Raw genomic sequence first — 13,328 nt, forward strand, 5'->3', positions numbered from 1 at the left:
TCAGGGGCTTTTCCAGGGAGTCTTCTCTTCTCATGAGAAAAAAAAATCCATGATAGCATTTATAAATATGATTAATCATTTGCAGCTGGAAGGCATTGATTTGGTTGTGCTTCTACAGGTCTAATACTCTTTAATCTCTCTCTCTCTCTTTTATACACACACACACACACACACACACACACACACACACACAGAGAGAGAGAGAGAGAGAGAGAGAGAGAGAGAGAGAGAGAGAGAGAGAGAGAGAGAGAGAGAGCAGCACTCAGATACACAGATTTTTTTTCCTGAACTAAGTATGAGGACCATCACGGCAGTTCTCATTCTCTGTAGCTGCTAGACATGATCAGAGCTTGGAAGAATTAATTATTTTTTAACTGCCACTCCTCAAACTCCCAACCCTGGAGGATTTCAGGAGCGAGAGCCCCTCACAGTAACTTTCTCAGGCGCCGTGATGGGGCTGCGAAACAGCAGCTAACATCTCCACAATGTGCAGCCAAGAATACAGCTTTGATCCAAGGGAAGTTATTAGTCAGCATCACAACATGTTTCGATAACCCAGCGGGATCCAGAAGTTCCATCCGAGGACGGCAAGCATTTTTTCTTCCCAAGAACGTCTTGAACGTATTTTCAAGTTGAAAGTTTGCACACACAGGTGTGAAATTGTCTGCTTCACACTTGTCAGGAAAGTCGAGTGCAGTGCTGAATTTCTCAGTTTGCCACTCATGGGTGGCAAAACAGCAAGCACAAAACGACTGCCAAATCTTCTTTTAAGGCAAATTTTTATTTAAAAATGTGTGTAGATACCCTCTAATTGTTTTTAATGGAAATAAAAATTCTGACGCTGCAAGTAGTGTTAGGGAAACCACAGATTTATCTTTCTTTGAAAACAGGCTTCTGGAAAATAAGGTGGTTTTTGCTTTGATTAGTAGGGAAAGAAATTACAAGTAAAGGCTGCTAATAATACATTGGCGTGGCTGTTGAAAAGTCCAAGACATGACGGAGGAAGATAAATCAGCTTAAAGTTCCTCAGCCCCACCCTGCAAAAAAGCAGAGGATGTCCGACACAGCTCCGAGCTGCGAGTGATCCGACCATTGATTGAGCTGCCTGACTTTGTATAAATCAATGAGACTGATCAAAGGAGAATCTCCCCAGCTCGGTCTTGGGGTGCAGTTTTTATTTATGATACCTATGTCAAGAGAAATAATGTCATAAAATAACTGGAAATGCTTCTGATAGAGATCCAGTCTAAACCTTTTAGGAATCTTCAAGGTGCCTGGCATTGCTGCCTGGCTTATAGTGGCAAATCCCATCCTCAGCTTTTTCTGTATTGCCTATCAGATCCTCTGCGTGAGTCAGAGATATCCTTGATCCATATTCATTCTCTTGGCCAGCAGAGGGGGGGCGTCATGCTATGACCTGGACTCACAAGCTAACGTCTCATAAATTAAACTGATCGGAGTTTAATTTATTGGGGAAATTGCTATGGGGGAATGTTAGAATCTTGTGGGGTCCATGTCCGGATCAACAGAAATGTACACCGCTCCAGTGTATAACTCAATGGATCTGGTTTATAGCTCGTTATCCTCAATGCTTAGAATGGCAACCCAACCATTTCGCTGGTCAAGCAATGTTCTGGGGCTGGAACCAGGCAAGATAAAAGACCATATTGTCAAGATAAGATGACAGCACAGAGCCGTTTTGTAAAGCCATATTCTTTGGCCTTGATAAGAAGTGTGTTTGTGCAAACAAGAGGCCTAACACCCCCCTGTGTCTCCTGATATGGCCAGGATAAGGAGAGGGTCCTGGTTTGTGGGGAGAGAGAAAAGCTGACAGTGACACCCATTCTTTTAGGACAGGGGAAATCTCCCGTAGCCTAAGACAGAGACACAATTGAGATATAATCCCTTTTTACATTTCTTTCTTTCTTTCTTTTTCGGTCTGGTTCTGTTTTCCTGGTTGGAAAAGGAGGCAGTGGGAAAGAATGGATGCTTGAAAAGACAAAAGGGTGCAGTTTGTGTTGTTCAGTCGAGACAATCGCAGGACGTGGAATGGATTCAGAAACGTGGAACGTGGCCAGCTGCCGACAGATTTACTGCTCTTTCCTGCACCTTGTTGTCGGCTCTCCCTGTTGATCCTCCGCTCTTCCACTCTGTACGGAACAAAGGAATGCAACTCCGCAGGAGCGCGGCCAGTGTTTACACGAGAGATGTGTGCACGAGGTGAAAAACCCTGGACGGCCCACCCTATGACACTTGGTCCCATTGCATGTGCGAAGAGGGAACACAACACCTTCCCGGCTTCCTTCCAAGTGTGGGAAGAAAGAGGTCCTGAGCTTTCTGGTTCCTATCAGTCACAGGATGGGTTCTGTGCCATTCCAGCTGACAACCGCTCCTTTCCACCTAGAGGCAAAACAGATGGATTTATTCTGAGGGGTTTCCATCATCTCATCCTCCCTGCCTTCTTCCTGTGAAGCGTGGGGTGAGCTCTGTTTAAAACAGCAAGGACTGGGATCCTTTGCAAACCACGTAAGGCAGCACCAGGTGGCCCCTGCAACTATGAGAAACAGCCAAAGGGTCAATGATTAGCTTAGGAAAATGATTTCGGGGTGCAAGGGAAAGAGAGGCCGTGTAGAGTCATCGATAAAGGTTTTGGTCTAGAACCCAGGACACCAGGGTCCAAATCCTGGCTCGGCCATGGGAAGTCAGAGGAATTGCAACGATGCCCCTTGAACCTCTCCCACGCCTTGAACACGTTTTTCATGCCAGCATAAGCCACAAGCGATTTCATGGTATTTAACGCCAACGCTGGTCTCTCGGAATTGCCCGGCCAGCATTATGGGAGCTGGAGTCAGACCACCGTTTCAAGATCTGGCGAGGACCAAGGCAGAACTAAAGGGCATGTGAGGAAAGGTGGAAAGGCACGGTGTGGGGTCAACACAACAAAATGAAAGTTATAGGTGTTAAGTTAGATTTAAGAATCTGCTGGAGGGAGGCAACCTGAGTTAGGAAGGGGGCTGTCAGAGCCTTGGCTCCAGGTCGTCAGCTGTGAAAATGGGAACTCATCGGTAGCCCCTTTCCTGCTGGCGTCCTTCAGAACGAGGGCTGGGACCTGCCCTGACCTGGACTGATTGTTTTCCTAAGACATCTTTGTCATACATCGTTATTTATGGCCATGACTTCAAAGGAGCTCAAAAGGCAGCCAAATTGACTCACTGGGTTGAAATGGGCTGTGAGAACCACACGGAAAGGTTGGAAAGAGAGGGGTGGAGGGACATCAGCTCTCTTTGAAAAGGCTCTTTGGAACATTACCATCTTTGCCGTCTTTATTGACTCCTGTCAACCTGGGGAGACAGTGTGTGCTATAACCTCTGTGATGCCCTTACGTACACTCAACAAAGGAACAGAAAGAAAGCAGGAAAGCTCTCAGCCTCTGCCTTTTCTTCCCACTGAAACTGCACATAGATATGTCATATGGGATAGAAGGCTGTGTTTTGGACATGGCTCCCACTCCCTGGACCCTGGAAGATCACCTATTTCCTTGTCTAAATCAAGGCAAGGCAGCCATCAGCTCCATGACAGCTGCCTTCACACAGGGTCACCAGAGAAAAATTTATGGAGCGCCCTGGTTGATCTGGCCACCGTGCACCCCCAAAATTTAGGGATGCCCAGGAATTTCAGTGGCTTACCTTCTGCAGTGTAGCGGCCTGATTTAAATGACTAAGTGGACCCTAACCCGTCACTAAAGTTTACAGTACAGCTTGTGTATTTTTATTTGTTTTTTGGCCATCAAGTCAGAACTGACTTATCGTGACCCTAACAGGGCTTTCAAGAAAAGCGAGATCTTTTAAGGAGTGGCTTGACCAGTTCCACTCCCCCAGTGAGCTTCTGTGGCCAAGAGGGGATTCAAACCCAGTCCTCCTGAGTCCTAGTCAGCCTCTGTATCCACCACAACACACTGGATATCTAATACAACTTTAGCTTTTAACATGCAGCATCAAAAATTCATATCCAAATGCTTATTAAAAGGTGCATTTTACTCTATGGTACACACTGAAACGCAAATTTTAAATGGCAGTGTGGATTTCTGCAGATCCTTCCCTCCCACATGGGTGAGAAACAATCACGCACATTTCTGTTCGCTTGAGTTCCAAAATCTGGGGTGCTCTCTCACCCGACACACCAACGTCTTGAACTCAAGTTGCATTAGTTTACAGAGTGAACTCCGGATTTTAGAGAGTGCCCCCAAATGACGTAACAGAGGGATCATACATCAGGGTTCCAAAGTAGGGCCACACCAAGTCTGACATCATCTTTTTTTTTTTTTTTACCCAGTGCTATGGCAGTTTTGTAACTGTTTAGTAGTTCTCCCCAAAAGAGTGTAACTGGAGTATCTGGGGTGAAGCCCTGTAATGAGTGACTTAACACCGACACTGTCCGTGTCATTTAAGCCAAATCAAATTCAATTCTTATGACCACACATCTGCCACTGAAAAAGCTAAATGTTGTTCCCAAGGTAAAAGAGTATTGCACTCAGGGACTGACTGAAAACCACCTCACTCCCACTAGACGACCCATCTATGCCATGCTCCTACTAGGGTCCTTGCATCCAAATCGCATCCACGCCTATTTAGCAGTCTCCATTAAGAAATCAAAGTAAAATATCCCCCTACCTGATGCCTCTCCTCTTCCTTCTGCAAGGAAGCTTTCAATTTTGTTATTATTTTTGCTAAGAGACATAGTACACCAGCACTGTTCTAACAGACTTAAAAAACACACACAAAACTTTTGCTTGCTTCCTCTGCCTCTCCACAGAAAAGTTTGTTTTCCGAATATCACAGAGTGACTCAGCTGTCTTCTTAAACCACTTAACAATATCCGGAAGCTTTAAGTTGAAGGGAAATTGAAAGCCGCAAGTTCAATTCCAGTGTTCGCAAGTGCTGGAGAGAAACCAAAATGGAGCAATCCTCCCGGGACCTAAAAAACAGTCGTCCCTGAATGGGATCCAGAAAGGTACAGGTACGAACGTTCTGGAGACAGGCTGTCATTATAACTCTCATGTCACTTGGCCACCAGTAACAGGAGTTACTGTCCCTGTAGTGGACCAAGAAGGGGGCAAATGCTCATTGGATCACACCTATTATTTGTGGAGGAAAGGATGCTCGAAAAGGTAAGGTATGTGCTATAAAACACCACATGTTTGCAAATTTCTGCAATTCGTAGATTTTGATAGGATCCCGAATTTCAGAGTTGGTCATCAACAGAAATATCACATGCGAAAGGGACACAAACTGAAAGCAATCTGCACATCTCTAATCCTTTCTGACCAAAACTATTGACCCAGGAGCATGTGGTCTGGGAATTCGCGAGGGGTGTTCGTCACTGCCGTTTTATTTTATTGTGCTATTTATAGGAAGTGTTTATATATTGCCTTTCTAAATATTCCGTCAGGGTGGCGTGCACAAATCTAAAGAATTAAAAAAAGAGAGAGAATATAAAACAGGAAAGCCAGCCACAAAAACTACCCTTAAAGCATTAAAGACAACACTAACGCCGCCATAAAATCACCAGGATGGGACCGTATAACTCCTAATTCAATGTTTTACATCGGCATGTTATGATTCAAAAGCTTGACAATAATTCTAGAGCTAATGTTTGTCAAAGCGATTCAATAAAATCTGGAGTTGGATTGTTAGGCCCGTTTTACAACTATATATGGAAGTTGGTGCGCTCTGCTCATCAAAATGCATTTTTTTCCAGGGGCAGGATCTGTGTGCATCTGTTTTCCTGTCTTTTGATATCTAAGGATCAACCTCTTTGTTGTCCGCATACTCTTCCCTATTCCTCATGTACGGGATCTGAAGACTCCCAAGTAACTGCAACTTCTATTTCAACCATAAACATTTTCGCTAAGCAAATGCTCCATTAGACCCTCTCAAGGCGGCTAGCAGCTCCATGGGCATCTGCTGGTGTTTGCTTTGTTGGTTTTAAGGCGCCAACGGCATTCATTCCATTTATCTCATTTCCCCCCTACAAAATGCACGTGGGCCTGATGCTGAAGCGATCGTGGCTGACACGGAACAATGTGACTCCAAAATCCACTCGTTCTGCAAGACTTGTTTGAAGTGGAGAGAAAGAGTCAACCTGAGGCTGAAGTCCTAAGAATTCCAGGGTTGAGGGCTGAATCGACAGGACTGGGATCATCTTGCACATGGGATGAATTCATGTGCATTCATGCTCCCCCTCCTAACAGCAAATGCCGTAAAACAGTGGTGTCGAACTGTGGCCCTCCAGATGTTCTTGGACTTCAACTCCCAGAAGCCTTCACCACCAACTCTGCTGGTCAGGATTTCTGGGAGTTGAAGGCCAAGAACATCTGGAGGGCCACAGTTCGACACCACTGCCGTAAAAGCAGGGGCTGAAACACTTGGCAGCGCTTCCATCTCATTTTAGAAGGTCTTTCTTCACCATTTTTTTTTTTTGGAAGACAGCCGTGTGTATGTGTGTGATTGTCTAAGTGAATAATTGACTGATTGACTGACTGATTGATGATTGGTGTGTTGCCCTTCTTGCAGAACTGAAACCAGTGTCAGTTCATCATCTACTGGGTTGTTTTTAAATCAAACAGCTTTGCAACGCACTAAGTTGCAAATACTGAAACAGAATTAAACTCGTATTATTAAAATGCAATTAAGGTTAAGAAAACCTAATTAAAACACAAATGCAACTTTACTTAAAATAAGAGAAGGAAGACCAGCACATCGGGTAAAAAGCTTGTCAAAATAAGAACACCTTTTCCTGCTGGCCGATGGACAACGGGAAGGGGGCCCACAAACCATGGACCTGGAGACATATGGCCGTATCTTACACCAGGTGAGATGATTTGTCCAACTGCTTTCCCCCCCCCTTTTCACTTCATTATAATGACTCCTCACCTTTCCTCCATGGAACTCAAGCCTCCCTCTTCTATCCTTTGACACGCTGGATCCATTCTGGATCCACAGATGGAGTGCTTGACCTAGTCCACAGACCGTAACATCAGACGACCATTCAAGGTGTAAAAATGAAGCTAAAATAAAAAAGCACCCAGCCGATGTATAAAGCACAATGACATGGCTTTGGACCACTAAGAGAAGTAGTGTACAATCTACTTGGTTGGTCCCAGCAGATCAACAAGACTTACTTAGACTCGTAGGAAAGGCTTCTGGGTGAAAGGGCAACAGGAGGGTTGCAAAGCGTCTCCTGCTGGGCTGTAGGTGGATTATGGGGGTGGAAATCATTTCCAGAAAGATGAAGAAACTGGAAAGGACCCAGTTTGGTGGGACTGGGTGATCTCCCATCCCAAGCTTTGTTTAAGACACACAAAGAGACCATGGATAGACCAGTATTTCTCATCTCTTCCTCCCATCCCTGCATGTAATTTGGCAATCCGAGACGGTGGCTAAGTAACAAGGAAGAAAGGGGGGGGGGAGAATTAGCAGAGAGACAGTGTGATGTAGGGGTTAGAGCGTGAGCTAGGGCTGGAGGGAAAAAAATTCAAATCTTTCCCTCTGAATCATGCTGAGTGATCTTGGATACTTACTCTCAAGGAACCTAAGTGACTGTGCAGGACTGTTGTAAGAATAAATATATGGTGTATGTGTTTAGAGAGAGAATCATGTTTTCCATTTTAAGCTTTTTGGAGAAAAAGTGGGCTACAAATGCCATTGATCGACTGGACATATTTCTCAGTGGAGCAATCAAGCAGGTAAGATCTAGGACAATGTTGGGAGAAGAGACCATATGGGAGTTCAGGTAGTCTTCTTTTTGGGGGTGACCAAGCTGTGGTCCCTTCCATGTTGCTGGAGAGTTCCTGTAAATTTCTTGAATCTTGATTCTCATTTCAAGACTGCAATTGAAGGGCTTTGATAGCCAGGACAATCGGTGGGGGGGGGGAGAGAAAGGGACAGGATCCCACCCCCATTCCTACTCCAGTTGGCCTTATAGTTAGTGAGGTTGAGGGTAGAGAGCAATATACATAATTGAGAAGCATCCCTAGCATAGAAGATCTGCAAAGCTCAAATCGTCTTGTTTTGGAAAACCTCGCCGGTCGTGTTGGACCATCAAGTAAGCCTCCTTTCCCGTAACAGCTAATATCGACGCAACCTGGGGGCAATTCTGGTTGAAAGATTTTTTATTTATTTATTTATTTATTTATTTGCGGAATGTGCCACAGGGGAGCGGGGTGAAAAACGTTATCGCATCCCACAGGTATACATCCAAGCCAGGCAGACTGGAGGGGTTAACAAAATATGCCACCGAATTCGAGATCAAGGCCAGATCAAAGAAGAGACACGCACGCACCCCCACTTTCCCCTCGGGGAGAGCTAACCAAAGTTATTTCCTCTGCCGGAGACAGAAAAGAACACAGGATTGGGACTGGAGAAGAAGTCTCGCTCTCTTGCTCGGGGTGATGGAACGGATTAGCCCGCGTGGCGTTTGCCAAGAAAGCTCAAAGAGATGCACATTCCGCTGGGCTCTCGGATTAGAATCCAGCCGCTGACACAGATGTTTGGAAGCCCAGGTTGTGTTGAGCGAGGGGGGGGCAAGGATGAATGCTCTCGCGGCAGTCCACAGCAGTCTGAGGTTGGACATGGCATCAGAAAGACACGCGGGAGAGAGGGACCTGGCCTCCTTGATTTTTATGAACAAGGGGTAAAAGGAGGGCAAGGGTAGATGCTTCTCAGGGGTCATACTCTCTGAGAGAGAGAGAGAGAGAGAGAGAGAGAGAGAGAGAGAGAGAGAGTCCCGCCATTCTGAATTCGGGATGGCCAGTCATTATGCTGGTGTGGAAGGGGTGGGAACTGTGGTCTAAAAAAGTAACTCTCAGCTTTTAGGCAACAGAGATTCTTGTTTGGCCTCTAGATTTAAGCAAGGTGGTCTAATTTGCCCATCCTAGATGGTGGCGCTGCGGGTTAAACCACAGAAGCCTCTGGGCTGCAAGGTCGGAAGACCAGCGCCGTTAGATCGAATCCACACGACGGAGGGAGATCCCATCGCTTGTCCCAGCTCCTGCCAACCTAGCCATTCGAAAGCATGTAAAAATGCGAGTAGATAAATAGGTACCACCTCGGTGGGAAGGTAATGGCGTTCCGTTTCTAGTCGTACTGGCCATGTGACCACAGAAACTGTCTATGGACAAACGCTGGCTCTACGGCTTGGAAACAGGGATGAGCACCGCCCCCTAGAGTCGGACACGACTGGACTAAATGTCAAGGGGAACCTTGACTTTGACCTAAATGAATATGTTCAGGATCCATGGAACCCAGATCCTTTGGACTGGTGACTGTTAGGAATTTTCTGAAGCTCAGTCTTCATCATTAACAAACAGCTTTAAAATCTGAATAATGTACCCGATATATAGCCTGTTCCTGTTGACTGTCATGGCTTTATGCTCTACCTTTAAACCCGCTACAGATCTAACAAGAAAACAGGTATCTTAAATGTGGACTGTACATCCCGCTTATTTAGCTTGTGCAGCAGATTATAGTTTTCCAGAGATTCTTCAAGGAAACATAACTGCCTGCCATAACAACATACTTTGTTTTTGTGTGTCATTGTAATCATTGGTAAAACAGGTTTTACAGCTTTTTGAAATGTTAAGAAACCTACCAGTGCTGTTTCACTAAAGACCATGGATAAAGGAATGGAGATGTCTACTTTAGCTGCCCAGAGGAGTCAGTTGACTAGATGGGCGGGGTATAAATTCAATAAAAAATTTTAAAAAATAGTGCAGACTTGTTCTTTGGTGGAAGAAAAATGCAGTTTTAGAAAGTGAAGGGAAAGCTGCTCTCAAAGCAATTAGAAGAAATAAAGCAACAGTCACAGAGAGACCAATAGAGCTCATTCAAGCTACAGAAACCAACTCTGTCAAATTCTTAGCAAGGAGTGGGAAAAGAGGAAGACCAAACATGAGATCAACTAACTTGGTAAAGGAACCACAGCTTTTAGTCTGCTGGCCTTGAGCAGACCTTATGGAAGTCATTAACTCATAGAGTCACCATACACTGGAAGCAACTTAAGCGCTCATAACAGATGCACACATACACACAAGGGTGCACTGCAGATAACAACAATTTTATCCTACTACCTTCAATTCTTGAGGGAAAGCTACCACCTGGAAATGACACAGAGAGAAGAACACTCAAGAGGGAAGAAAAATCAGGCAGGCCTAATTAGTGACAAAACAGATCATGATGATCAGACAAACAAAGTGTGTAACGGCTGTTGAAACCAGCTCTTTGAAAGATGCCCGGGAGGCAAAAGATAACTTAATGAGCGACAGTGCAATTTAGCTGGCATTGTTGAAGACAAGAGAACGGGAAGTGGAAAGCCCATGTTTGCAATTTTCGGTTGGCATCCTGCAAGGTTTCCCAACCGACGCTTCGCAGAAAGAGCGATCTACGATTCAAAACAGTGGGGCATGCAATTTTCACCAAATCTGACCGTGCAGGCAACTGAGCGCAATTCTGTGCGAGCATGAATCAGACTTTTCTTCTTCTTCAAGATGTGCTAGGAAGAATTGTGTTGAGACCAGCAAAAATCCACTGGAAAAATGGCCACAGACAGCACCGCCTGCCTTTGCCCCCAAGGGTTGTGACCTTTTGAGGACACACAGAGTTCTCTGTTTTTAGCAGCTGGGTAACAGAGAGGAAAGAACAGCCCAGTTTCCCCTGGCATTTGGAGTCAAAAAACAGGGGGAAATTCCGGGTGTTGATTCTTGCATGCTAGACAGCTGAGAGATGTAAGAGGTTCTCTCTCATCTTTGCTGAGATGATAGCAAAGGAGTCCCTCTGTGATCCTCAAACAGATGTTTCTCTGTTGTGTTGTCAAAGCATCTTGGGAGACATCCCACTCCACTCTGGAGAGAAAAACCCAGCATCAATGGCAACTGATTGGCAGGAGATTTGAGAGAAGCAGAAAGCAATGTGTTGCCCCGTGGTGCCTTGTTAGCTTATGGAACTTCAGGCTACCAGGTGTGGGGAAACCCTCTCCTTTTGTGATGCCTTCAAAGAAGGATCAGGGAATTATTTGGGATTATATGTATACTTCTTTGGAGGGGCTCCACCACAGATTCAGTGAAAAGACCAGAATCTTTCCTTCTCTTCTTTTTTTTTAGGTAGGGGGAAGGGGAGATTTATGGTGGCAGCAGCAGCATTAAGAAAAGAAAACAGTGTTTTTGTGCAGAATGAATTTTTGCTAATGCTTTGCAAAAAAGGGAAAAAAATATTTATTTATTTATTTATTTATTTGATTTATATCCCGCTCATCTGGTAAATCTATACCACTCTGAGCGGCTAACAAGAACATATATACAATTATAATAAAATAAATTAAAAATCAATTAACAGAAAATGACAAAAATCATAGATAATTGCAAATAATAAATAGATAAAGGAGAGAAAAATAAATTAAGTTAGATTAGGTGCTGGCAGGAGGGAAGGCCTTGACATACAGCCATGTTTTCAGTTGAGTTTTGAATGTACCCAGCGTAGGGGCCGCGCGAATCTCAGGAAACCCTATCTTGAAATGTGAGCAATGCACAAAAAAATCATATTTTTGCAGAGCCAGGAGAATATCTGTGAAACTTTTCACTTCCAATGTCAAGAGCAAAAGAACTGAAGATTGGCATGGATTACCACCATATGAAAGCACAGGACCTTTGTGGGGGGGGGGGGAAGGAAATAAATAACAAGAATATTGAGAAGGAATATGAGATCAAGGAAGGTGAGGGCAAGGAATGCCTTCCACTCCCACAGCGGATTTCACTTACTTGGTCCGAATGCAATGTTCCAGGGGAGGAGTTAAGTCGTCATCCTTGTCCTCAACATACGGCCGAGACGTATCTGCAAGAACAAACCTGGCATGTTATTATCCTATTCCCAGGGTTGGACCAAGGGTGGCGGAAATGTCTTAAGGGCCGTCTATGCATCAAGGGCAAGGGAAGAAGAAAAAAGGTTTAGGACCGTGGTTCCCAACCTTGGTTCCTCAAATGTTCTTGGACTACCACTTCCAGAAATCCTGCTCTTCACAGCTAGTGGTGAAGGCTTCCGGGAATTGCAGTGCTAGCTACATGCATGAAGCAAACTCAAAACAAGCATCTAAAACCAAAAAAAAAACTAAAATAGGTGGCGGTTACATAAAAAGGCTGATGGTCTCAAAGTTCTGAAGTTGGCAGAAAGTCTGGAGATTCAAGGCTGGGAACCATTGGTTTAGGACAGCAGTCCCCAACCTTTTTCGGTCCGTGGACCGTTTGGGGTGTGTGTGCTCCATGCACAGACCGGTTGAGGGGTGAGGACCCCCCACTTACTGGTGGGTGTGTCATGCTTGCTGGTGGGTGTGTCACACTTGCAGGTGTGTGGCCTTCATGCTAATGCTTCCCCCAGCGCCCCTTCCCTACGGGTAAGCTGCCGTGGGTCAACCAGCCTGGGAAGTGCCCTGACGCACAGCTTTGACTCTTTGCTGGCTTGTTACGGAGGGTGGGGAGCGAGCAAGCCAGCAAGCAAAGAAGCAAAGCTGTGCATCGGGGCGCTTCCCAGGCTGGCTGCCCCACGGTGGGGGGGGGTGGAGATCTGTGTCCACGGCCCAGTTCCAGCTAACCCACGGACCGGCACCGGGCCACGGACCGGGGGTTGATGACCCCTGGTTTAGGAGATGGAAAAGAAGCAGGGGTTCATTCCCCCCCACATGCGCATATATATAGTGATAGTGATTCCAGCACTGGAGGCATTCAAAAGAAAACTGGACCAGCATCTTTCAGATCTGCTTTGATTTGGATTCCTGCCTTGAGCAGGCGGTTGGACTTGATGGTCCTATAGGCTCTTTCCAACTCCATTATTCTGTGATTCTATGATAAAAGGGCAAGTGTTTATGTATGGGATAGAAAAGTTTTTCTCCTTCCCTTACTTCCCTCCTGATAATGTACACTTGCTCAGGAGAATCTGGATAAGTCTTGACAACAAACTGCAATTCCTTAGAGCTGGTGGCTTTCTGGGCCGTGTGCACCATCAGGTATGTATTTAGGAACCCAAGCAGCACCTCGTTAATGAGTGCCAATTTGTCACCAAGTCTTATGTACTTCCTGTTCTAAAAGCATAAACTGACAATAGGATTCTGGCCGTAAGAATAGAACACAGAGTCACCCAACGTAGCTAAATGATGGATGATTCAAGACACCCCATAGAAAGTCCTTTTTTCCTTGGCATGGGAAAAATACTTCTAGATTCCTCATTCGCTCCTATTTTTTTACCTGCCCTAATGCAACAAACAATCTCGTGGAGAATTTTTTTAAG

At 45.2% G+C, this 13,328-nt stretch overlaps 1 protein-coding gene across 2 annotated transcripts in view; it reads right to left on the reverse strand.

Annotated features, from left to right (window-relative positions):
* Nucleotides 1-762: 762 nt before the first annotated feature.
* Nucleotides 763-13,328, reverse strand: part of MINDY4 (MINDY lysine 48 deubiquitinase 4) — an 84,616-nt gene continuing 72,050 nt past the window's right edge. For both annotated transcript variants that reach the window (XM_073002815.2, XM_078378306.1), the window contains 2 exons: nt 11,810-11,882; nt 763-2,400 (listed from right to left, as the gene is read on the reverse strand). In XM_073002815.2, coding sequence (XP_072858916.2) covers nt 2,352-2,400; nt 11,810-11,882 — 122 coding nt within the window. In that variant the 3' untranslated portion in view covers nt 763-2,351. The remainder of the gene's footprint in view (nt 2,401-11,809; nt 11,883-13,328) is intronic.

Source organism: Pogona vitticeps, chromosome 6 (assembly GCF_051106095.1).
Source record: "Pogona vitticeps strain Pit_001003342236 chromosome 6, PviZW2.1, whole genome shotgun sequence".
Classification (NCBI taxonomy): domain Eukaryota; kingdom Metazoa; phylum Chordata; class Lepidosauria; order Squamata; family Agamidae; genus Pogona; species Pogona vitticeps.